Here is a 22,696-nt window from a genome sequence, read left to right on the forward strand (position 1 = left end):
CTTGAAAATTAAAAAAATCCATTACTTTTCATAACACAGTCTCTCGTAGGAGGCATAAGGGTATAATATTGCATCATAAATTATGTTCTTCACATTATAATAATTTCAAGGTAACAGAAAATATAAAGAAACCTACTTGTGCTGGGGAATTTCCACGGGCTCAGAAGGCTTATAGAAGTTCCGTCCAATTTGGTACATGGCCAACTTTTTAAAGATCCTACAAATAAATATATTTTTAAATCTTTGATCAACATCAGTTAATAACAGTATAATTCTAAATTTTTACCCATGTTGAACATATTACAAAAATACGTAAAACTATATGGGGAGTTGTAGATTGACATGGGGAGGCTGTTTCTAATGAGGCTACTCAAGCTCCCCACATAGCCTGGCTGCCTCTTCAGCAACTAACCCTGGTCACCTCTGGAACTGCACACATCACTGCTCTGAGTCTGCCCATTGCATGGGGGAAGTGTTGTAAGTCAAGAAATACAGGTTACAACTGCATGATTTTGGCTACCAAATGTCACTGAGCCTCCATATCTGATCATGTCGAATACATGATCTCAAGCTACTTAGCAAGACATCTGACTGGAATTAAAGAACTTATCTGTGGGGGAGAGGAGATTCCTTGTATATGCCCTACCCAGCAAACCCAACCTCCTCTGTCCTCCTCCTGTCCAGAGGCTGTTAATCAGCAAAGGGTTGGTGTCAAAGGTTTTTGAACATATCATCTTGCTGGTCCACATCAGTGGTGTGGAAAATACAGGTTTACAAGCCTTTGTATTCCCACCTGTCACCTGGGAAGAGAGCTAAAAAATGTGAATTACAGGCACCACTCTTCAATTCTCTTTACTAGGTCCACGGAGAAGCTAGGAAATCTGTATTTTATGGAGTTCTACCCAACAGCCCCTGAGCTGACACTGAGGCAAGTGATCCCCACGTTAGTCTGAAGGATTCTGAAAAGTGTGGTCACCACTTTTACCAGGGGTTCTGGTAAAAACCAGAACTTTACTTCTGGTTTTTACCAGAAGTTACTTACTTACTACCCAGGGGTTCATGCGGCGGGGTACGGAGAGTGGGGCCAGAGCAGAGAACAGCTGATGATGCCAGGAGAATATCAAATCTTTCGGCTTACTAACCTGGGCATACCTGATTTTTCAGTCTGGGTGGAATGGTGGGAGAGGGTACAGTAAAAGAAGAGCAGGAAAAGACAGACCCGGCCCCTCACCTAACTCCAACCCCCATCCCCCAACTCCTGCTATTGCTGAGACATTACAAATCTTGAGTTCTTTGTCCCAACCCAAAGAGCACTGGATGATGAGTCGGGAGCCAGTGAGAGGCTCTGTGGGACTGCATCACCGCACAACCACGTGAAAGCTGGCACGTGGCCCACAGGATGGTTGACAGTGGTCATACCCAGGCCTTGTATTGAAAGGCATCACTTGCCCCAATTAACACAACAGGGAAGGCACCTCACTTTTTGAAGATGATATTGAGGACCTGGATGCATATGGGGGAACTTGCTGGCAGCTCCATTATCAGAGTGATGGTCATCTTTACAGTCTCACCTTTTGAAGTTTCACTTGACAATTCTGTGACCTGGAAGGAGATGTACTTAATGTGCACTCTAGATTATCCTCGAATGTGAAGAATTAGATATGATACAGCCATCACAATTTAATATGCATTCACCAAACAAAACTGCAGGTGTTAGTATGTACGGATCTAATCACACGACACTCAGAGGGTTTTCCTGTCTTGCTAATCCAAGAAAAGCAACATCTCTCTCTCTTCTCTGACTTTGTAACAGAACATCAAAATCAGACTTGGAGTACAGAGACTTGATCCAAAAAAGAAAGGGTTTCTTGACCTTTTTAGCTGAGGTGCGGGGGACAGGTCACAAATTGCTTTGAGAGTCGGATCAAAGTTATAGGCATTGTCCCAAGAAAACTTCACATACATACATACCACAATGACGTGCCCATTTTCAGGGTGTTCATAGACACCCAGAAGCCTATTAATGAACTGTCCAGCTCATCCTGGGTTCATGGATTCTGGAGGACAGCCTCTCAAAAGTTTATTCATAAAACAGAAAAGCAGGGGGATCCCTGGGTGGCACAGCAGTTTGGCGCCTGCCTTTGGCCCAGGGCGCGATCCTGGAGACCCGGGATCGAATCCCACGTCGGGCTCCCGGTGCATGGAGCCTGCTTCTCCCTCTGCCTGTGTCCCTGCCTCTCTCTCTCTCTCTCTCTGTGGGACTATCATAAATAAATAAAAATTAAAAAAAAAAAAAACAGAAAAGCAGAGGATGTTTAGCTCTGTTGGTTAAGCATCTGACTCTTTGATTTCAACTCAGTTCAAGATCCCAGGGTCCTGGGATGGGGCCCTGGGTCAGACTCCGTGCCCAGCGGGGTGCTGCTTGAGGATTCTCTCCCTCCTCTTCTGCCCCTCCCCCACTCACAGGCAGGGCAGGCTTGCTTTCTCTCAAATAAATAGATAAATCTTTTAAAAAACAGAAAAGGAGGGGACCCTGGGTGGCTCAGTGGTTTAGCGCCTGCCTTCGGCCCGGGGCATGATCCTGGAGTCTCGGGATCGAGTCCCACATCAGGCTCCCTGCATGGAGGCTGCTTCTCTCTGCCTGTGTCTCTGCCTCTCTCTTTCTCATGAATAAATAAAATCTTTTAAAAAATTTTTTTTAATTAAAGTAAAACCAGAAAAGGAGAGAAGAAGGAAGAAGGAAAGATAAGGAGACTTGCGAGAGGGGAAGTAAACATGGTGAAAGTGGGGAGAAATCAGTAGACATTAAAACAGGGAATCTGCTTTTATCAATTTTTGAAAGGTCTAGAGAAATTCGTATGTTTCTTATAACCTGGAACAATGTTCTAACAAGAGAATGAATGCATGAATAGGTTTCTATGCCAGCTGCCCAACAAAATTTGAAGCTTCTTAGACCAGATAGGACTTGGTACAGGCTTTTGGGATAAAAGAGTGATCCAATCAGACAATAAAAAATCAATGACCAAGAATTTTTCAAAATGGTAAAGAATCAGAAGAGGTCAGTTCGTTAGTAACTATTTATGTATTTTATTCCTCCTTTCTGTAAAGTGTAATTTTAGTCACTTTCAGGTTGAACTAAAAATGTAGGGCAGGAATGGCTCATTGCATGGAAAAAGAAACAGGTCCTTCCACAGGGGATGAAATATTTCACCAAGGTGACTTCTTATTCAAATTGTGAGATAGGAGAGTTGGATAGCTGTAGGAAAAGCTCATCAACACCCAGGAGAAGTCTAGCAGGCAAAAGAGGTGAGATGCTTTTACACTATTGTAGGTATTCAGGACAAAGGCTTAAGACAACAAAGGACATTGGGCTGAAGGGTTGGCATGAAGGTGGCAGCAGGTGATCCCCCCTCAGAATGCCATCCAGGAACTGCATTCCTAAGAGCCATCTAAGCCAAGTCACCTCCCTGCACCTCCCTCACCAAAGGGCCAACTCCTCTTGGGTTCTTGTGTCTGTTGCCCATCCCCCCCCATACACACCTCCTGGCCTTGGCTGCTAGCATCAGAGGGCACTTTAATTTCTCAGTCCGTCAGCTAATCATTTGGTCGGCAAGTCTTAGCACTCCTACGCCATCAATACCTTTAATCTATTTCAGCTGTTCCAGTTATTTACCACAGAGCCTACGAGGATATGACTGAGAATTGGACAAATCCTGGCGCTCTGCCTCTTGCAGCTTATGTGATACAGAGCAAGCCACTTCAATTCCTTAAGAACTTTCCCCACCTCTAAAATGGGAGCAAGTCTCAGATCAGTCGCAGTGTTGTGAAGATTAAATGGGGTAATTCACTGATCTTATCCTTATCCATAGCACATGCACCCAGGAAGGTTAAATAAATAGCACTTTGTTCCTTGGTCCAAGCCCTTTTGACATCCTGCCCAGATGATTCCAGTGGCACTTTATTAATCTTCTCACTGTCTCCTGTCAACCATTCAACAGGATGTGATCAGAGTAACTGTAATCTAACACAACTCTCATGGAAACACTCTCTCGAGGCTTCACTGGCCTGTGGAAGACAGTCCCTATTCCTTGGCAGGACATTTAAGATTCTTCCTACCTTTGGAGACACAAGTTCCATTCTTTCCTGGCTAAATATGAATAATCAGAAGTTTCTAAAATATGCCCTTCGCCTTCTATCACTGTGCCTTTGCTTCTTCCCATCCTCCCATCTAGGAATCTCCTTTACCCCCAACATCCCCTCATTGACCCAAACCCTACCCACAGGACCAGTATTGCTCACACTGAAGTATCCTGCCAGGCAAGATCTTTCCTTTCATCAAACTCTGTATGAAGACCGTGGACATTTAAGTCTCCAGAGGTGATGAGAGGATTAAGTGAGATCATACACGCAAAGAGCCTGGCAGATTACTCGAGAAATGTAATCTTGTACTGTATTTATTTATAAAGAAACTTGCACCATATTTAGTTGTAAATAACTTTGGTACTAACGTTGAAATGTTTTGCCAGGAACCTTGTTTTATCTGTCCTTATTACCTCTATGATGGTAGCACCCTGGCAGTCACAGACTAGGCTCTTTACAAGTGCAGAATGAATGTGTAAGAGTGGCAACTAGATGTGACCAGTGAGAGCAGGTTGTGGCCATAGATACACAGACAGGGTGAACTGCACTATGCAGGAGTGCAATGAATGCATTAGTGGAGAGGCTTTCTCAACAAAAATAAGTATCCTACAAAGTGTGTAGAGGATGGATGGGAATGCAGAATTAAGCCTGAGTCAATATTAAGACCAGAATAAAAAGATGAGCATAGTAACACGTTTGATAGGACACTATTTCTTTTTACTATTCCTATTTCACTGTCACTAGGCCATATGTCAACGAAGTATAAGGACAATATTCTTTTGTCAAAACCTAGTATCACCTGGGAAATAAAGTCAACAGGACTGATTTGTCTCACTAGGTGTTTACAATCTCTTTACTCACCTGCCTCTTCATTAGATTACATCTCTAAGGTGCATACTACATGCTCATTTTGAATGAGAAACAAGTAATATTAACTTATTCTGAGCATCTGTAGAGTAAAATTTCTCCATTTTGGTTAGGTACAATTGAAGTAAGCTGGACCACTCAAAGGGGGTATATAATATTAACATATTTAATTTACTGTTACTGCAAATTTGTCTACAAAAACAAGATGACCTTTAACGATAGCAATACATCTGAAATGTATCATTTAAGTGTGAGAGGCACGATATTAACATGTTATCGATGTTTGGTCATAGGACACTACTGAAGGATCAATAAGGAATCATGATGAATTAATTAAAATTCTAAATTTACAGATCCAGATTTTCAAAGCCCCTAAATTTAAGTCTATGGTATAATTTTTAAATTCCATATCCAGAGAAACTAATCACTCAAGCAGCTCCAATAAATCTCAGGCTCTCATAAAAAGATAAAGGTCCCAAGAGTGCTCAGAAATTCATTTCTTGAGGAAATTCACAGAGATTTATATGGAGTTTGAAATTTAAATTTATGCCTTGGTATCACCCTGTCCAAAATGTTGAACTAAAGGATTAAGCTTTCTTGGGGATAGAAGCATGAAGTTTAATTCAACGTTCTATTTTAATTTTTTATAAAGAAACTGGTTCTTTTTTCCCTGTAGGAATTTTAATACTGCCTTAGAACAAAGCATATGATAAAAACATCAATAACAGTATCTTTATTTTAGGACTGAAAATGTTGAAGATACAAAAACATGGATAAAAAGAAGATGAATCATGCCACTGCCATATTCAATGATCATGCCATTAAAAAATATCCTTAAAATTGATATTAATAATTCGTATTTAATATGATGAAAGAAGTGACAGGTTTTGTTTTGTTTTTTTTAAAGTGACAGGTTTTGAATCAGAGATTGATATAAAGTTATTTGGACAGACAGGTGCTACTGTGCAGGAGTAAAAAAAAAAAAAATGTAGAGCAAATTTAAAGCTCTGAAGCCTTAGGCTAAATGGTGTTTCTTAAAGTCTTGCCTATTTTCAGAAAAGTTTAAAAAAGATGTCTAATTCAAGGACACTTTGCCTAAAAAAAAGTAGTAGTTGAAAAAAAAGCAGTGTTTGTATTACAGTTCTTATTTTTAAAATGTCACATCATCAGCTTTTTAATTAAGAAATCAATTACTAATGAAGTCTTAATTAGGAAGTCTTTTTGCTCTCAGGCATGGGAACAGGAAAGAGTACAGGCATGAGTGAGACACTCATTCCAATTGTTATGACAATCACCTAACCTCTTAAATATACATGGATGAGTATAAGCATATGCATGTGTGTGCAGGTATAAAAATTAGCCATACTGTACCTTGTCTTCCAGTTTTTGTGAGAGAAAAAGGATGGTGCCATCAAATGCTTTTGCTTTGTTGGAAAACTCTGCATGACTATACAGCAAAGCAATTCTTAGCCTTCTAGATTCTAATTCTGGTACATATGCCACATGATATTGGTATAGCTGCCAGTTCTGGGGCAAATCTAAACTAAACAGATTTGTGACCAGTTTCACAGGCACTCCACTGGAACCTGAAGAAGACAAATAAAAAAACACTTTTTAACCAAAATAAAATCACCCCATTTTAATATTAATCATATCATTTAAAATTTTTATTTGCCTATGCATAGTTGTTGCTGTAAAGCAAGGAGTCTTGTTTAGTGACACAAAACAAGCTCTAATAACCTATAGCCTGATAACCTTATGGAGTCCTACAAACATACATTTAGGAATTAAAAAGGGATCATGTGTCAAGCAGGCCTCATAAGAACATAAGAGAAGGGATGCCTGGGCAGCTCAGAGGTTGAGCGTCTGCCTTCAGCACAGGGCGGGATACTGGGATCCTGGGATGGAGTCCTGCATTGGGCTCCCTGAGAGGAGCCTGCTTCTCCCTCTGCCTATGTCCCTGTGTCTCTCCTGAATAATAATAATAATAATAATAATAAAGAACATAAGAGAAGACACTGACATTCTTGTCCTTCGGAGAAGAGAAGCATCAGAATTCAACTACCATAGGACTCTTTCCAGAGCCTGCCTTTCAGTTCTGAGTGGCACCGGGGTGGCTCAGTTGGTTAAGCACCTACCTTCAGCTCAAGTCATGATCCCAGAATCCTGGGATTGAGTCATGCTTCAGGCTGCCTGCTCAGTGGGGAGCCTGCTTCTCCCTCTCACTCTGCCCCTGCTCCTGTGCTTGCTCATTCTCTCTCAAATAAATAAATAAAATCTTAAAATTTAAAAAAAATCGGCTCAATTAATATTTTCACATGCTGCTCTGAAATTATGCTGCTCTTAGATTACAAAAACCCTGTCCAGTTCTTACTATGAGCACCAGCCCCCAGCCCCTTGGAAATCCAGATAATCTAAAGTTAACCATACATCTGAAAATTCTGAAAAGTTCAATCAGGGAACAAGGAAAGCCCTCAGAGATTGACAGGAGAACAGGGAGAGAGAAAGAAATTATATGCCTTTCATGTATGAAAACACAAAATCTCTGGGCTTCTGTGTTCTACAGATAATAGGGAGGCCCTGTATGCTTCCAGAAACTCCATCCTCTACAGAATTTTTTATTCACCTCTTCAAAGCAGACAAATTCAGAGATGGCCTTAATATAGTTATTCAGTCCTCAAGATGGCATAAGCTCCCTCCAGGACAGAATCTAGGAGAGCACAAAGGAGCTACTTCTGACTTCCTCTTGTAGGGAATCATCCAGTGTTTGTCTTATAAAAAAGAATTCTATTAAATGGGCACTATTTTGCTTCCTTTCATGGAGGAAGTGGAAACATGATCCTCTAAGGTGGTCAAAAGAAAAAGAGCATCGTGTGTGTCAGTACTTCTTCTGCTCCTACGTGTGGTAGACATCTGTTAGGACTAAGGAATTCCTGTGCTATTTTAATTCAAGGAAAGCTTTCTTTTGTTCTCCTGTATACTGGGAAATGGCAACACATTTCAGCTGCTCATATTCATGGATAAAGAGGAGTCAACCTAGAATGTCAGAGCTGGCAAGACCCTTGGAAATCATCTACACCAGTGTTTGTAAACTGTAATCATGACCTATTAGTGCGGAAGATATGAAAATATATGAGACGACCCAACATGTTTTATGAAATGACTAGAATGAAACAGAATGGACCAAAGAGCCTGGCACATAGTAAGGGCAAGCACTGTTCCATGAAACTTTATTTCAATTTTTTGTTAATGCGTGTATGGTAGATAACAACGCATCTGGGTTTTTTTGTTTGTTTGTTTGGTTTGGTTTTTGTTTGTTTTGCAGTGTTGTAAAAAGTTTGAAGAAAACTGATCTGCATCAGGGAGTCTTTCTTGACTTTTGGGAGGGTGTCACAAAGCCTTTCAAGAATCTAATGAAAATGCATATGCCTGTAATTCTGGGTGCAATTTCAGGGGTGACTCGGGAAACCATGTTAAAAATTCCAAAAACAGATTACATCTTCCTTTTTATAGCTTAAGTCCAGAGACATTATTATTTCCCATATAGGAAAAGTGTTAGAAAAGAGAGCATCTCTTTTAACCCCTACCCCCAAGGATAAGGAGAAAATCTTTTCAACAAGTGAAATGTCTGGGGGAAATATTATTTCTACTAATAAAAGAGAGAGTTAAGGCTAAAACAACTGGTGTCTAGATAGTGCCCTGAACATAACAGATGCTCAATAAATATCTTTTAAGTCAATAAATAAACTTGTTTATTTTAGATCTAGAAATTAGAATTCCTTAAGCACGATTTGTCAACACTAAAAAAGTAAGTAATATGAAAACGAGGTACCTCTTTTGCAATCTCTCACATGGGCCAATTTCTCTCTGGTACAGATATCCAGATCCATGACGTCTCGTCTGATTTTCCCACCTCTTTCAATGAAAGTACATCCAGCATCACCAGAAGATATACCATCTTCACCTAAAATACGAAGAGAATCCCATAATATCTCATATTTCATTCTAGTGATACTGTTTACAACTACTATATCAAAACTGCATCTAAAACCAAGGCTCAGATTTAAAAAAAAAAAAAAGATTTATTATTTATCCATGAGAAACACACAGAGAGGCAGAAACATAGACAGAGTGGGAAGCTCTCCCTGCAGAGAGCCTGATGTGGGTGGGACTCCATCCCGGGACCCCAGGATCACGACCTGAGCTGGAGGCAGATGCTCAACCACTAAGCCACCCAGGTGCTCCCAAAGCTCAGATTTTTGTGGGTTTAATTAAAACTGGCCCCCAATGCTGAAAACAATCGTGACTATACAGAAGTCTTCAGCCTAACAACTGAAAATTGTAAAGGAAGCACCGTATGTTTTGTTAGAAATAACAAACCATGAGTTAATTAAACCTCATACTATTTAGGTCTAGTCTGATTCTCCTCTTGGCTAAGGAGAAAAAGCCCCACTCCACACTCATTTATGGAGGGTAGCTCTCCCTCTATCAGCTCTGGCATAACACCCTAAAGACTCACAAACTAAGACTGTCCACATCAACTTCTTCACAGATTGGGGCTGAACCTCTTACCTCTCTCAATCATAAGAAGAAAAACAGGGATCCCTGGGTGGTGCAGCGGTTTAGCGCCTGCCTTTGGCCCAGGGTGTGATCCTGGAGACCCTGGATCGAGTCCCACATTGGGCTCCTGGTGCATGGAGCCTGCTTCTCCCTCTGCCTGTGTCTCTGCCTCTCTCTCTCTCTGTGACTATCATAAATAAAAATTAAAAAAAAAAAAAAAAGAAGAAGAAGAAAAACACCCAAAACACTGCTATCAGTTTTTTACTAGATCATTTCTTTGACAATGAAAGATAGCATTTCACCTTGGGGCATGTTATTTATTGTTAGGTTCTGGCAAATATGAAATTAAAATATATTTCCAAATGAACATTTTCTGCTTAAACAAGCATAGAGATGTTGGATTTCTGGATACAACTTTGGCACTTCGAAGATAATGTGAAAATAAATAAATAAAAGTAAAGAATATTACTGCAAAGCAAGTGTAGTAGTAATATTATTACGAGTAATCGTATGACCAATCTCTAGGACTCTGACTTGACCTCTGTCTTTTGAAACAACCACTGCAATTCCCTCAAATGACACCATCACTTGTTCAAAACTGCTGCTCATACCCTTTATGTGGAGTCTGAGTCTTCCAGGAAAATCACATTTAATTTTTTAAATGTTTAAAAATTATTCTTACTAGATTATCCATATCATTCACTGCTCTTGGTTTCAAAAGATGTTAGGTAGTTTCTAAAAAATCAATCTTCCATAAGATGGTAGTTCCGAGGGGTGCCTGGGTGGCTCAGTTGGTTAAGGGTCTGCTTTTAACTCAGGTCATGATCTCTTGGTCCTGGGATAGAGCCCTGTGTCAGGCCCCAGGTTGGGCTCCCCGATCAGCAGGGAATCTGCTTCTTCCTCTCCTTCTGCCCTTTCCCCCTGCTTGTGTGCGTGCATGCTCTCTCTCTCTCTCTCACTGGCTCTCTCTCAAATACAATCTTTAAAAAAGAAAAAAAAATGTTTAAAAAAGATGGTAACTGCCAAGGGTTAGAGGGAAGAGGAAATGGGGAGTTACTGTCTAGTGAGTATAGGGTTTCAGTTTTGTAAGACAAAAAAAGTCCTAGACATGATGGTAGTGATGGTTGAACAACAATGTGAATGTCCTTAATGCCAGTAGAGTGTACAATCGAAAATGGTTAAGATGGTAAATTTTACATTATGTATATTTTACTATAATTAAAAAAAAATCAATCCCCAACCATTACTAGTTATAAGAATGTGCAGCAGACGTAGAAAAAAAGTCCTAAGAGAAGCTGGAACAGGATTTGAATGGTAGCAGTAGTGCTGGACCTGATGCATGGCCCCTAAGAACAGGTCTTCTGAAGGACCACATATACTCCTGTGAGCTCAGATCACAGAGGGTACTTGAGTAGAGCTAAAAGAACCCCAGTGGAGAATAAGAGCCAAGCAGTTGATGGTGGAGAAAGTGATGATCCACAGAGTCTGGGAGAACCTAAGTGCTTAGAGGTTATATGTTTATTAGCAATCAATCATTTAACATCATAGCACAAGGGAGATGCCTAACAGGTTTCAGCAGTGGTTATGGGGTAAACTCTACATTGAAGATCTAACCCCTGATATCTCAGAATATAACTACTTGGAGATGAGATCTTTAATAAGGTAACTAAGCTAGAATGATATGACTATTTGGAGATGAGATCTTTAATAAGGTAACTAAGCTAAAATGATGTCATTTGCATGAGCCCCTAATCCAATATGACTGTGTCCTTATAAGAAGAGATGACGTCACAAGTACGGAGGGAAGACCATGGGAAGACACGGAAAGAAGGCAGTGATCTACAAGCCATGGAGAGAGGCCTCAGAAGAAACCAACTCTTGACACCTTGATCTTGGACCTCCAGCCTTCAGGATCATGAAACACCACATTTCTATTGTTTACGCCACCTAGTCTATGATACTTTGTCATGGCAGCCTAGCAAACTAGGGTACGGGGCATGCCAACCCACACCATGATAGCAGCTACTTGCAGTAGCATGTTGATAAATATCCTGAGTCCAAATGTGGACTTGCAGTGAAAAGAGCTACCACCAGAAGGTGATGTCTGCCATGGGTGGGGAAAAAGAAGAGAGCAGTGGGAGCTGGTGTGTACCAGGTTCCTACCATCCCTGCAGGGCAGTGGCATTGACACTCCTATGTCATAAAGAATTTTTTAATATTTTTCAAAATTATTCAGTGAACAGAAAAAATCAGAAGACTGTAATCCTATTGCCTGTAGCCCAACTGCCAGGCAGTAGCAGGAAATTCAGTGGCAGACTGTGTTTGGGAATCCCAAAGAAACAACAAACACAGGTGATCCTCTGAGAAAAGGTATATGGGATGCTCTAGAAGTGACTCTGTTGCTATAAAGCAGCTGCTGTGAAGCTTAGCAGTCACTCCTGCACCGTTCAGATAGGACAGAAGTGAATGGAGCAGACCGACTTGCACTTACATTGCTGGGAAACCCTGCTTGTTCCCACGAAGCCACTGGAAGAGGATGCCTCCTTGTCACCAGTATCAACAGATGTAGGCTAAAAGGGGGAGAAAAACACCTTGGTCAGATTTAAGATGTTAAATCATAAGCCAAAAGGATAATACAAAATAAAAACTGTGTCATGTCCTAAGTCATCAGATTACCATGAGCTAACAATGTTAACAGACAAAATGCTTTAAGAGATGATGAGAAGAGATTGCCCATTCTAGAAAAAAAGGATATGGACCTGCTATAGTTTTTCCCCCTTCTCAAACTTTAATGCTGACCATGAACCAGATACAGTTATTACACCTGGAGGCGTAAAGAGGTAGAGCTGTGAGTCTCACATCCAGAGAGCTCAGAGGAAGGCAGTAGCCGTACACATGAACACAGACTTCATACTCCCACCGCCTCCAGACGGGGGCCTCCAGTGTGAACACATCTGTAGCAAGAAAATGCATTGAGCGCAGAGGACCTGGGTCACCAGCTCAGGTAATAACTCTCCTGAATAAATGAGTCCAAAAATTAGTTCACAAAATAGGCCAAATGAACCATTAATATTTTGTTTTCACAGTATCTAGCTCTTGTTCAGGAAGTAGTTTATATTGGCCTGCTAAAAAATGCATGAGGTCAAGAGAAAACCATGGCATGAAATTAAAGGCACAATGACAACAGCCTCTTCACTTGAGAACTTTTGGTCTAAGCTCCAAACGCTGATAGGTAGGAGTAGCATCGCTCAAACGCTGCAGATTTGCCAGCCAGTTTAATCTAGTTGCCTAAGTCTAGCCAGGGGCCCTGCCCACGGTGGTGGGTCCAGAAACAGCGGCGGGGAGCGCCGGGGCGGCTCAGCGGCGTCCGCCTCTGCTCGGGTGTGATCCGGGATCTCGGACCGAGTCCACGAGTCCACGCCGGGCTCCCTCGGCCTGCGTCTCGGCCTCTCTCTCTCTCTGTGTCTCTCATGAATAAATAAATAAAATCTTAAAAAAAAAAAAAAAAGGCAAAAGAAATAGCAGGGGAATCGAAACCACCTGCGTGTGAGATTACTTATTTCCTGTATAAATCAGTGCGACAAACCGCATTAAGCCACGTGCCCTGCGACGGTCCCACTGAAGGTACAGGGGTCCTGAGCAGGAGACCTGCCCCGGGCCGGAGCGACGCCCCCGCCTCCCCGCGCTCGGAGAAGCCCCCACGGGGAGAGCCCCGGAGTGGAGCGGGAAGACCGGCGAGGACGGCGGGGGCAGACGGAGACGTGAGTCCTACACACCGAGGGCGCGGCCGAGGGGCGCCCCACCTCCGTGGCGCCGGGGCCCGGGGCCCTGCCTCTCGCCCTGGCGCGGGCGCGGCCGCTCATGTTCCCCGCGGGCCACGGCAGAGGCGGCGCGGGTGTCGGCGCCCCCAGACCCTGGGTCCGCGCGGCGGGGGGGCGCGCGCCGCCCCCGACCCGCCCCCACCCCGCGGCGGCCGGTGGCACGTGACCGGGGCGGGGCCCAGGCTCCCCCGAGCTCCGCCCCTTCGGCGTCCTCGGCCTCTGGCTCCCGCCCGTCTTCGGTGCGAAGGTGGCGTCGCTGGAGGGCCCGGGCGCCCGCCCCATGCCCGACGGCCGCAGGGCCTTGCGCTCTGCGAATTGTCTGTTCCCATCCGCTGCCGGCTTATCAGGAGCTTCGTGCTGCTGCTGCTGGTCTTCGGATCACACATTTAGGAGGAAGAACGGAGACCAGGTGCCACGGGGCTGTGCATCAGCCTCACACGGAGGGCTTTTTTTTTTTTAAAGATTTATTTTTATTTATTTATGATAGAGAGAGAGAGAGAGAGAGAGAGAGAGAGAGGCAGAGACACAGGAGGAGGGAGAAGCAGGCTCCATGCAGGGAGCCCGACACGGGACTCGATCCCGGGACCCCAGGATCACGCCCTGGGCTGAAGGCAGTCGCGAAACCGCTGCGCCACCAGGGATCCCCCTCACACGGAGGGCTTGATGAATAAGTGATCCCTGAGCTCTGTTCCCAACGTTCTAAGACAGCAGATTTGGGAAGAGACCTGAGTATTTTGTAATGAACTCACAAGCATGAGGCCCCTGGGTGGCTCAGCAGGTTAACCACCCGCCTTCAGCTCAGGTCTTGATCTGGGGGGCCTGGGATCAAGCCCTGCCCTGAGCTCCCTGCTCAGTAGGGAGTCTGCTTCTCCCTCACTCTCTGCCGCTCCCCCTGCTTGTGCTCTCTCGCTCTCTCAAATAAATAAACAAAATCTTAAAAAACAACAACAACAACAAAAAACCACAAGCAATTTTGGCACTCAACCAGATCAGGAACCATTAAAGTCAGTGATCAGAGAACCCTCAGGGTGGGGAAGGGACTTAAGTCCACATTTAAATTTTTTTTTTTTTTTTCTTCCTGGGAAGGAAAAGTCAAGACATATGCTACGGGACATGCACGTTTTCTCTATTGTGTAGGAGAGCCAGGTAGAAGATTTAGGAAGTAATTATCAGCTCAACTTAAAATCTGAGTTGCTAAGAGAGTGGATCTTAAATGTACTCGCCACAAAAAAAGAAATGGTAATTACGTAACTTGCAGGTGTGAGCTAACACTGGATTGGTAATCATTTTGCAATATATAAGTATCAAATCAATAGGTTGTACATCTTAAACTTGTACAATGTTATATGTCAACTATATCTCAATAAAGCTGAAAAAAAAAATCTCTGAATCCTGGCTGAGACTATTCTCGTACATGAATTTCTTTTCACTTCTTGGTGTGAACAATCAATTCCAAATTGTTCCAATTGAAACACATAGGTAGATAGATACAGAGATATTTATTTATATTTATTACATGTATACATACATACACATGCCTTGTTTTATTTCAGGGAACACTATAGAAGAGACTTGCAGCCACACAACCAGGAACAGAATCCAAAATCCCACCCTGTGTGGTCCCACATAGAAACCACTGCCCCTGCTGCTGAGCAGCTGAGCACAAATGCCATTGTCCACAACACTCACTCCAGTGACGCAGGACACTGGATCTTGGGGTGCAGATTGCTGTCTCTGCTGCTCCTGGCAACTGAATGACACTTTGCAATTCATACCATCTGTGCCAAATGCATTCTGCACTGTCCCAGCCAGTCACCACGTCCTGAGTTAGAGGCTGGCATGTGGTCACCTGAGTGCTGGAACCTCATGCTCTGTCAGATTGCAGGAATGTTTGGCAAAGTGAGTTTTCTTCTCTTACAGAGGGGAATGGGGTCTGCCTCCTACCAAGACTCTGTAAGTGTGAAATTCTAATGTGGGAACATTGTACAGGTGGAGCTTGGAGCAAAGGATAGAAAAAAAAAAAAGAATGGTAAATTTTAATTTTTGGAGCAATGATCTGAGATCTTGAACTTGATCTGGTACATTGTAGACACTTGGGTTTGGTTGGATGAATGAGTGACTAATAAATGACATCTTTCAACTTATTCCTTTGATAGTCTATTATGGGGTCCCCCTTTTGTCTACTCACGTTTATACTCAAAAATAAGTGGAGTGGCAAATAAGTTGAACGATGAAATGATTATTCAGCATCTCCTTGCCATTGTTTGTTCCTAGGATTAAAAAAAAAAAAAAAACAAGATCTATAAGATTTCAGAGGATCTATCTATACACTGATATTTTACATTAACTTTTATATTTCTGTTTATGTGCACATATTTCTGGGGAGAGTATCCATAACATTCATGAGTTTTTATGTGGCCCAGCCAAAGTCTAAAAAACCGTCCTAATTTAGAGACTGTACTACTCAATCTCTGGTCCATGAAGATCCACTGACATAATAAAAATTCTCATCTTTTTTTACTAGTTACTTTTTTTACTAGTTACTAGTTACTAGACTAATTACTAGTCTGGGACAAGATAAGGTAGAGGTTTAGTCATTTACACTCAGTTTCAATTCCTGTCTATATCTTGAAAACAAATAGTTGACAAACCAGCACTGGCTTACAGAAGATACAAAGTAACACCAATTTAGGTGGACTTCTATTCCAGGACCTGTCCTGGTGCCAAAGAGCAGGAGTGGAAAAAATAGTTAATGGGATTCCATGTTCAGTAACATAGTAGACCAGATTTTTAAGTTGCCTCTTCCACTAAAAACAATTGATAAGATATTAAAAAAAAATCTAAAAGTATAGTACAACAATCAAGAGAATAATCATTTAGTCCAAAAATATAAATGTGGACAATAATCAAGAGAGATAATTTGGTTTTATCCTTAGGACATTTGCCAAATCTGTAAAAATCTTAGCTTTCGTTTTCTCAGGCTCATGAGTTGTAAGAGACAGGAAATGATGACTAGAGCCTCATGTGGGAAGCATATGAGATATCTTCTCCCTGAAAATCTGAGAAAGCAAGATTCATCCCCAGAGTAAGGGTGAAACAAAACAAAATCTGCTCTATCCTCTAATACAAGAGTTTTCTAAGGAAATTTGCATTTGGGATAGCAGTAAAAGGAGCAAACAACTCTTTGGGGGAATTTACAATCATGAGATAACCCTTCTGTGATTTGTAGTCTAAATTTGCTTCACCATTTGGCCCAAAATAACCTCAAGCCATGATTTCATTTTATAGTGGGCCTGGATTTTTGATGACCCAAAAATTGGAAGAAAGAAACAAAAATCTCTAGAGAAATCTATTTCACCTAGGTGTTAAAGAATGTACACAAATAATTTCATAAGAAAAAAGAGCAACTTATAGCAAGAGATGAATAAGTACAAATGGGAAAAAAAAGCTATGAGAATCAGTAGAAAGAATACATAGTAAAAAGTTAACAAAAATTCAGTATTAAAGTCATGAGACACAGAGAATAGCACCACAATAAAAAATTTATATAGATACATAATATAAATATATATTATATATGATAAAAGGAAAAAAATTTAAAATTACAAATGCCCTGCAGAAAAATGACAAAAGAACTACTTAGAGGGCAGCCCAGGTGGCTCAGCGCTTAGCGCCGCCTTCAGCCCAGGGTGTGATCCTGGAGATGCGGGATGGGGTCCCGTGTCGGGCTCCCTGCATGGAGCCTGCTTCTCCCTCTGCCTGTGTCTCTGTCTCTCTCTCTGTGTCTCTCATGAATTAAAACAAAACAAAACAAAACAAAAAAACTACTTAGAAAATAACTCAGAAACATAGTGAAAAATCATTTAATAACTTAAAAATTAGAGTAGAAAACACCCATTTGGGGATCCCTGGGTGCCTCAGTGGTGTAGTGCTGCCTTCGGTCCAGGGCATGATCCTGGAGTCCCGGGATGGAGTCCCATGTCGGGCTCCCTGCATGGAGCCTGCTTCTCTCTCTGCCTGTGTCTCTGCTTCTCTCTCCCTCTCTCTGTGTATAAGTAAATAAAAAATCTTAAAAAAAAACAAAAAACACCCACTTAATGAAAAGGAGTCAGTAAAAGAGGAAGGACAGTACATGAGAAACAAAGAAAACGGCTTCATAAATCCAACTGTATCAGTATTCACATTAAATGTAGATGGATTAAACAAGTCAATCAAAGTACAGATTGTTAGACTGAAAACCGTACAAGACAAGATCCAACTATGCTATCTATAGCAGACACACTTGAGATTTAATTAAAAATAGATTAAAATTAAAAGGATGAGATATATATACCAGGCAAACAGCAACTGTAAGAAAGCTGGAGTGGACCAAGGAGACTTTTTAAAAAATATGTGTAGAGATAACAGGGATATTCTATAATGATAAAAGGGCTAATCCATCAGAAAAATAAAACAATTATAAACATATATACACCTAATAACAAGTACCAAATACATGACAACAAAACTGACAGAAATAGAGAAATAGACAGTACAATAATGATGGTTGGAGACTTCAGTATATCACTTTCAATAATGGATAAGACAACTATGCAGAAGATCAACAATAACAAAAGAGAAGACTTGAACAATGCTATGAACCAACAGAATAAACTTACAGACATTTACAGAACACTTCATCCAAGAATATACATTCTTCTCAAATGCATATGGAACATTCTTCAGGATAAACCACTGCTAGGCCACAGACCTCTATAAATTTAAAAAGATAGAATAATACAAAATATGAATTAGAAAGTGGCGCTGAATTAGAAATTTATCAATAATTGAAAGAAATTTTAGAAACTCACAAATGTGCAGAAATTAAACAATGCACTTCTATATAATCGGGATCAAAGAAGATACCAAAAGGAAATAGAAAATACTTTGAGATTAATGAAAATGAAAACACAACATGTCAAAATTTATGGGATGTTATTAAAGCTGTTGTGAGAAGGAAATTTATAATTGTTATGTATACATTAAAAAAAAGAAGCGTCTCAAAACAATTACCTAAACTTCCACCTTATGTCAAAGAAATAAATAGAAGAAACTACACCTCAAGTAAGCAGAAAGAAGGAAAAAGTAAAGATTAGAGAGGAAATAAAGATAATATACAAGCAATACCTGAAATTAACTAAATCAAATTCAGTCCTTTGAAAGAGCAACAAAACTAACAAATCTTCACCTAGACTCACACACACAAAAAAAAGAAAAGAAAAAAGAAAGAAAAGAAAAGAAAAGAAAAAGAAAAAAGAAAGAAAGAAAAGGGAAGGAAAGAAAAAGAAAGAATCAGTAATAAAAGAGGACGTTATGACTGACCATACAGAAATAAAGAGACTTAGAGTACTATGAACAATTATATGCAAAGAAATTAGATCACTTAGATAAAATAGACAAATTCATAGAAAGATGAAGCACTAAAGCTGATTCAAGGAGAAATAGGCAATATGAATATATCTGTAAAATTTAAAAGATTGAATCAATCAGTAATCAAAAGCTACCCTCCCCTTCTCCCCCCAAAAACCTAGAACCAAATGGTTTCACTGGTAAATTCTACCAAATATTTAAAGAAGAATTAATAATGATTATTTACAAACACTTCCATAAAGAAGAGGAAGGAACATTGCCCAACTCATTCTATGAGGTTAGCATTAATCAGACACGAAAACCAGACAAAGATCACAAGTATGGAAAAGCCAATATCTGACCATAGACACAGAAATCCTCAACAAAGAACGCCTGGGTGGCTCTGCAGTTGAGCATCTGCCTTCAGCTCAGGGTGTGATCCCGGGGTCTGGGGACTGAGTCCTGCATCAGGCTCTCCGTGAGGAGCCTGCTTCTCCCTCTGCCTGTGTCTCTGCTTCTCTCTGTGTGTGTCTCATGAGTAAATAAAATCTTAAAAAAAAAAGGAATAAATCTTCAACAAAATATAGCAAATTACATCCAGCAACATATGAAAAGAAATATACACATGACTAAGTAGAATTTATTCCAGGAATGTAAAGTTGGTTTAACATCCCCTCAAAATCAATTAATGTAATACACCATATTAATAAAAAAGAAAAACCCATGTCTACCTCAACAGATGGAAAAAATAGCATTTATTAAAATCTGACATCCCGGGCAACTGGGTGGTCAAAAGCCTCTGCCTTTGGCTCAGGTCACAATCCCAGGGTCCTGGGACTGAGTCTCAAGTCATCCAGCTCCCTGCTTGGTGGTAAGCCTACTTCTCCCTCTCCCTCTGCCTGCTTATGGTTTCTCTCAATCTGTAAATAAATAAATAAAATCTTAAAAAAAAAAAAATCTGACACTCCTTTATAACAAAAAGCACTCAGCAAACTAGCAATACATGGAAATCTTCTCAATCTGATTAAGAGCATTTATGAAAATCTAGCAAACATCATACTTAATGGTGAAAACACTGGTTTCCTCCTAAGAGCAGCAATAAGCTAATCAAAATCTGATTCAACATTCTAGTTTTCATAATCTTATTGACCCTTACATTTTTACGTGCTCTCAGAACTAATCATAGCCTGAGTCACGGTATCACCAGTGAGTTTTTGGACTACAGTCTATGGGACTTCTGAATGAGGCTTTGGGTCTCCAGCGAGGAGTTGAACAGGGGCCCAGGCCACTTGGTGACTCCTTAACTTCATTAATTGGCCTAACTGTTGCCACCAGATTTCTCCTTGCAACCCCTGCCTTCTCACTTTCTCTAAACAGGGGTAGAGTGAACTTGTTTGGGGCCCTTTAATGTTGGGAGAGCAGTAAGGAGTCCCTTTGGCCCACCTAACATTAGGTAGTGCTGTATTAAATTGTTTTAACCCCATAATATCCATTTTATTCATCCCATTTTTTAAATTTTTTTAGTCATCTCTGCACCCAAAATGAGCCTCAAACTGATGACCCTGAGATCAAGGTCACACGCTCCTCCCAGTGAGCCAGCCTTGCACCCCTATTCATCCCATTTTTAAAATAAACATCTAAAGAGTTCCACCCTGCAGGGATGAGGCGAATCTCATGATCTACCCCTTTCTGTTTCCTCTTTTCTTCACTTCTATAAATACTCCCTTTATTCACTTTATTTCCTAACAACTGTTTTAAAATGTCTATTACTGGGCAAGGAGAAAGTTCCTGGTTAACAGCGGAGCTTAGTCATTGAGGGGGATTCATCAGAAGGGTGGCTGAGCCTCTTAATGCACCCCAAATCCAACGGGGCTGCTCTACTCCAATCTGTTTCATTTATTGGGGCTCCACATAAAATTTTGTTTAAGAAACTAGATTTTTCTCCTTAAAAAAAGATGTGAGAGACATCCAGATAGTCTTGTTCTTTACTTTTAAGCAAGGAACTACTTTTAAAAATTTAGAATGGCAATACAGTCAAGACAGTGCACCAGAAAACAAGTGGCCCGGGAGGCCAAGAGAATCAACCCTAACTCTACAGTAATGAGATGTGTGCCCTGAAGCAAGTAATTAACCCTTAGTTATCTGTAAAGTGGGGATCATAAAAGTGGGGATCATAAAAGGGGATCACAGTGCATGTTGTGACTGTAAAATGGGATAAAATATGTGAGAAAGTACCCAGCTTAGAAGGCCACATAGCAGTTTCAGTAAAGTTCATCTCTTTGCTTCTTTTCCTCCTTAGGTAACCCCGAGATACTCTCCTTGTGAAAGGAGTTTCTTTCCTACTCTATAGAGCAAACCTATTTCTACTTTGGGCTCTAGCCAAAGATAAAAGATGCTGGATATCCTTCTGAACAATGAGTCCTGATATGTTATAGAAAACTATTTATTTTGTTGCTTGTATACTTTCTGTTCCCTCCATGGTTCCACCAGAAGAACTTGAACTTTGTATGCTTGATACTTTATCCCCAGCAACTAATCTGGTCCCAGTGCCTGACAAAATTTGTTGGATGATTGAAGACCATGAAAAAACTCCCCATAGCTTTTTCTTCTCTGGTTAATATTGTCCCATTGCTTCATTTTTTTTTAATTTATTTTTTATTTTTTATTTCTTTCTTTTTTTTTTTTTTTAATAAAGAACTTGTATTCCAACTCTTTAATCATGTTTCCCAAATGACTCAGCAATTTTGGCAATCCTGAAAGCAGATTACTAAAGTAAGAAAAATCATTTACTCCCAAGTATTATGATACACAGAAACTTGTCACTTCCTTACTTAGTTCAATTTGCTCACTGCTTAGAGTCTAGTCTGGGGCTAGTACACTTAGTAAATAAAGCAAGATATTATGTCCATAATTCCAAAAGAATCCTAAATGGAATTCCAAGCAGAATGGCAGGGTTACAAAGCTGATGTCTAAATAATTGTGGTTTGTGGTTTATGGTATATGCTACATGCTTACAGAATTACTAGGCATTAAGGACCTTGGTAAACTTTCAAAGAAGGACTAGAGTATGACTAATTTCCACAATTGCTGCAATATTTTCAATGATTTTATTATGAAATAATGGAAAAAAGCTTAGCACTTTATTAGTCATTCTAGATGACTGCTAGCAAGTTGCTTTCAAATAGAATAAGGCAGATGTAATCAGTAAAGACATTCATTCCTTTTTTTCAAGGGGAGTTTATCTGTTAAGATCAGAGGAAAGAATAAGTATAATATGGAAAAGTATAAAAAGAAAGAAGCAAATGGGTTCTTTGTTTAAATTTTTAAAGCTGCCTCTGCATTACTAAGGATTCTTTGTTGAGTTATGTATGGAACACAATAAACAGAAGCCCATTTAAAAGTGCAACTCAGAAAATAGTGCAGGTTGGGATCCCTGGATGGCTCAGCGGTTTAGCACCTGCCTTTGGCCCAGGGCGTGATCCTGGAGTCCAGGGATGGAGTCCCCCACCCAGCTCCCCGAAGGGAGCCTGCTTCTCCCTCTGCCTATATCTCTGCCCCTCTCTGTGTGTCTCTCATGAATAAATAAATAAAATCTTTTTTAAAAAGGCAGATTGAAAGACTATATAGTACTCAGTTTTATTCATGACATTTTAGAAAAAGCAAAATATAGCAAAAGGAAACAGATCAGTGGTTGTCAAGACCAAGTGATGGTGGGAGAAACTGTCCAAGGATGTATGAGGAAAGTCTGGGGAATAATAGAACTTGACCACAAGACTTGGTTCCTGGATCCTGGAGGGGCATCTTCACACCATCAGAATCCCTGGAATGAAGTACTTGAACTAACATTTCATTAGGCTTCAGACATGCAAATAAACATGGGGGAGCTGAATGCTTAGACTGCTATCTGCTCACAAATCTGT

At 40.7% G+C, this 22,696-nt stretch overlaps 1 protein-coding gene and 1 long non-coding RNA gene across 2 annotated transcripts in view; both read right to left on the reverse strand.

Moving 5' to 3' along the window:
• PIWIL4 (piwi like RNA-mediated gene silencing 4) overlaps window positions 1-13,474 on the reverse strand; it is a 50,206-nt gene extending 36,732 nt beyond the window's left edge. The window contains exons 1-6 of the mRNA XM_025419264.3: window positions 13,344-13,474; window positions 12,059-12,137; window positions 8,840-8,971; window positions 6,379-6,593; window positions 1,481-1,602; window positions 137-217 (exon numbers count right to left, since the gene is read on the reverse strand). Of these exons, the coding sequence (XP_025275049.1) occupies window positions 137-217; window positions 1,481-1,602; window positions 6,379-6,593; window positions 8,840-8,971; window positions 12,059-12,137; window positions 13,344-13,430 (716 nt within the window). The 5' untranslated portion in view covers window positions 13,431-13,474. The remainder of the gene's footprint in view (window positions 1-136; window positions 218-1,480; window positions 1,603-6,378; window positions 6,594-8,839; window positions 8,972-12,058; window positions 12,138-13,343) is intronic.
• A 972-nt stretch (window positions 13,475-14,446) lies between these two features.
• LOC125753250 (uncharacterized) lies at window positions 14,447-19,308 on the reverse strand. Its single transcript, XR_007404608.1, has 3 exons — window positions 19,139-19,308; window positions 18,047-18,140; window positions 14,447-15,658 (listed from the first exon to the last, which is right to left on the reverse strand). It is a non-coding gene; the product is annotated as an uncharacterized LOC125753250 (long non-coding RNA).
• Window positions 19,309-22,696: the final 3,388 nt, after the last annotated feature.

This window comes from Canis lupus, chromosome 21, assembly GCF_003254725.2.
Source record: "Canis lupus dingo isolate Sandy chromosome 21, ASM325472v2, whole genome shotgun sequence".
NCBI lineage: Eukaryota > Metazoa > Chordata > Mammalia > Carnivora > Canidae > Canis > Canis lupus.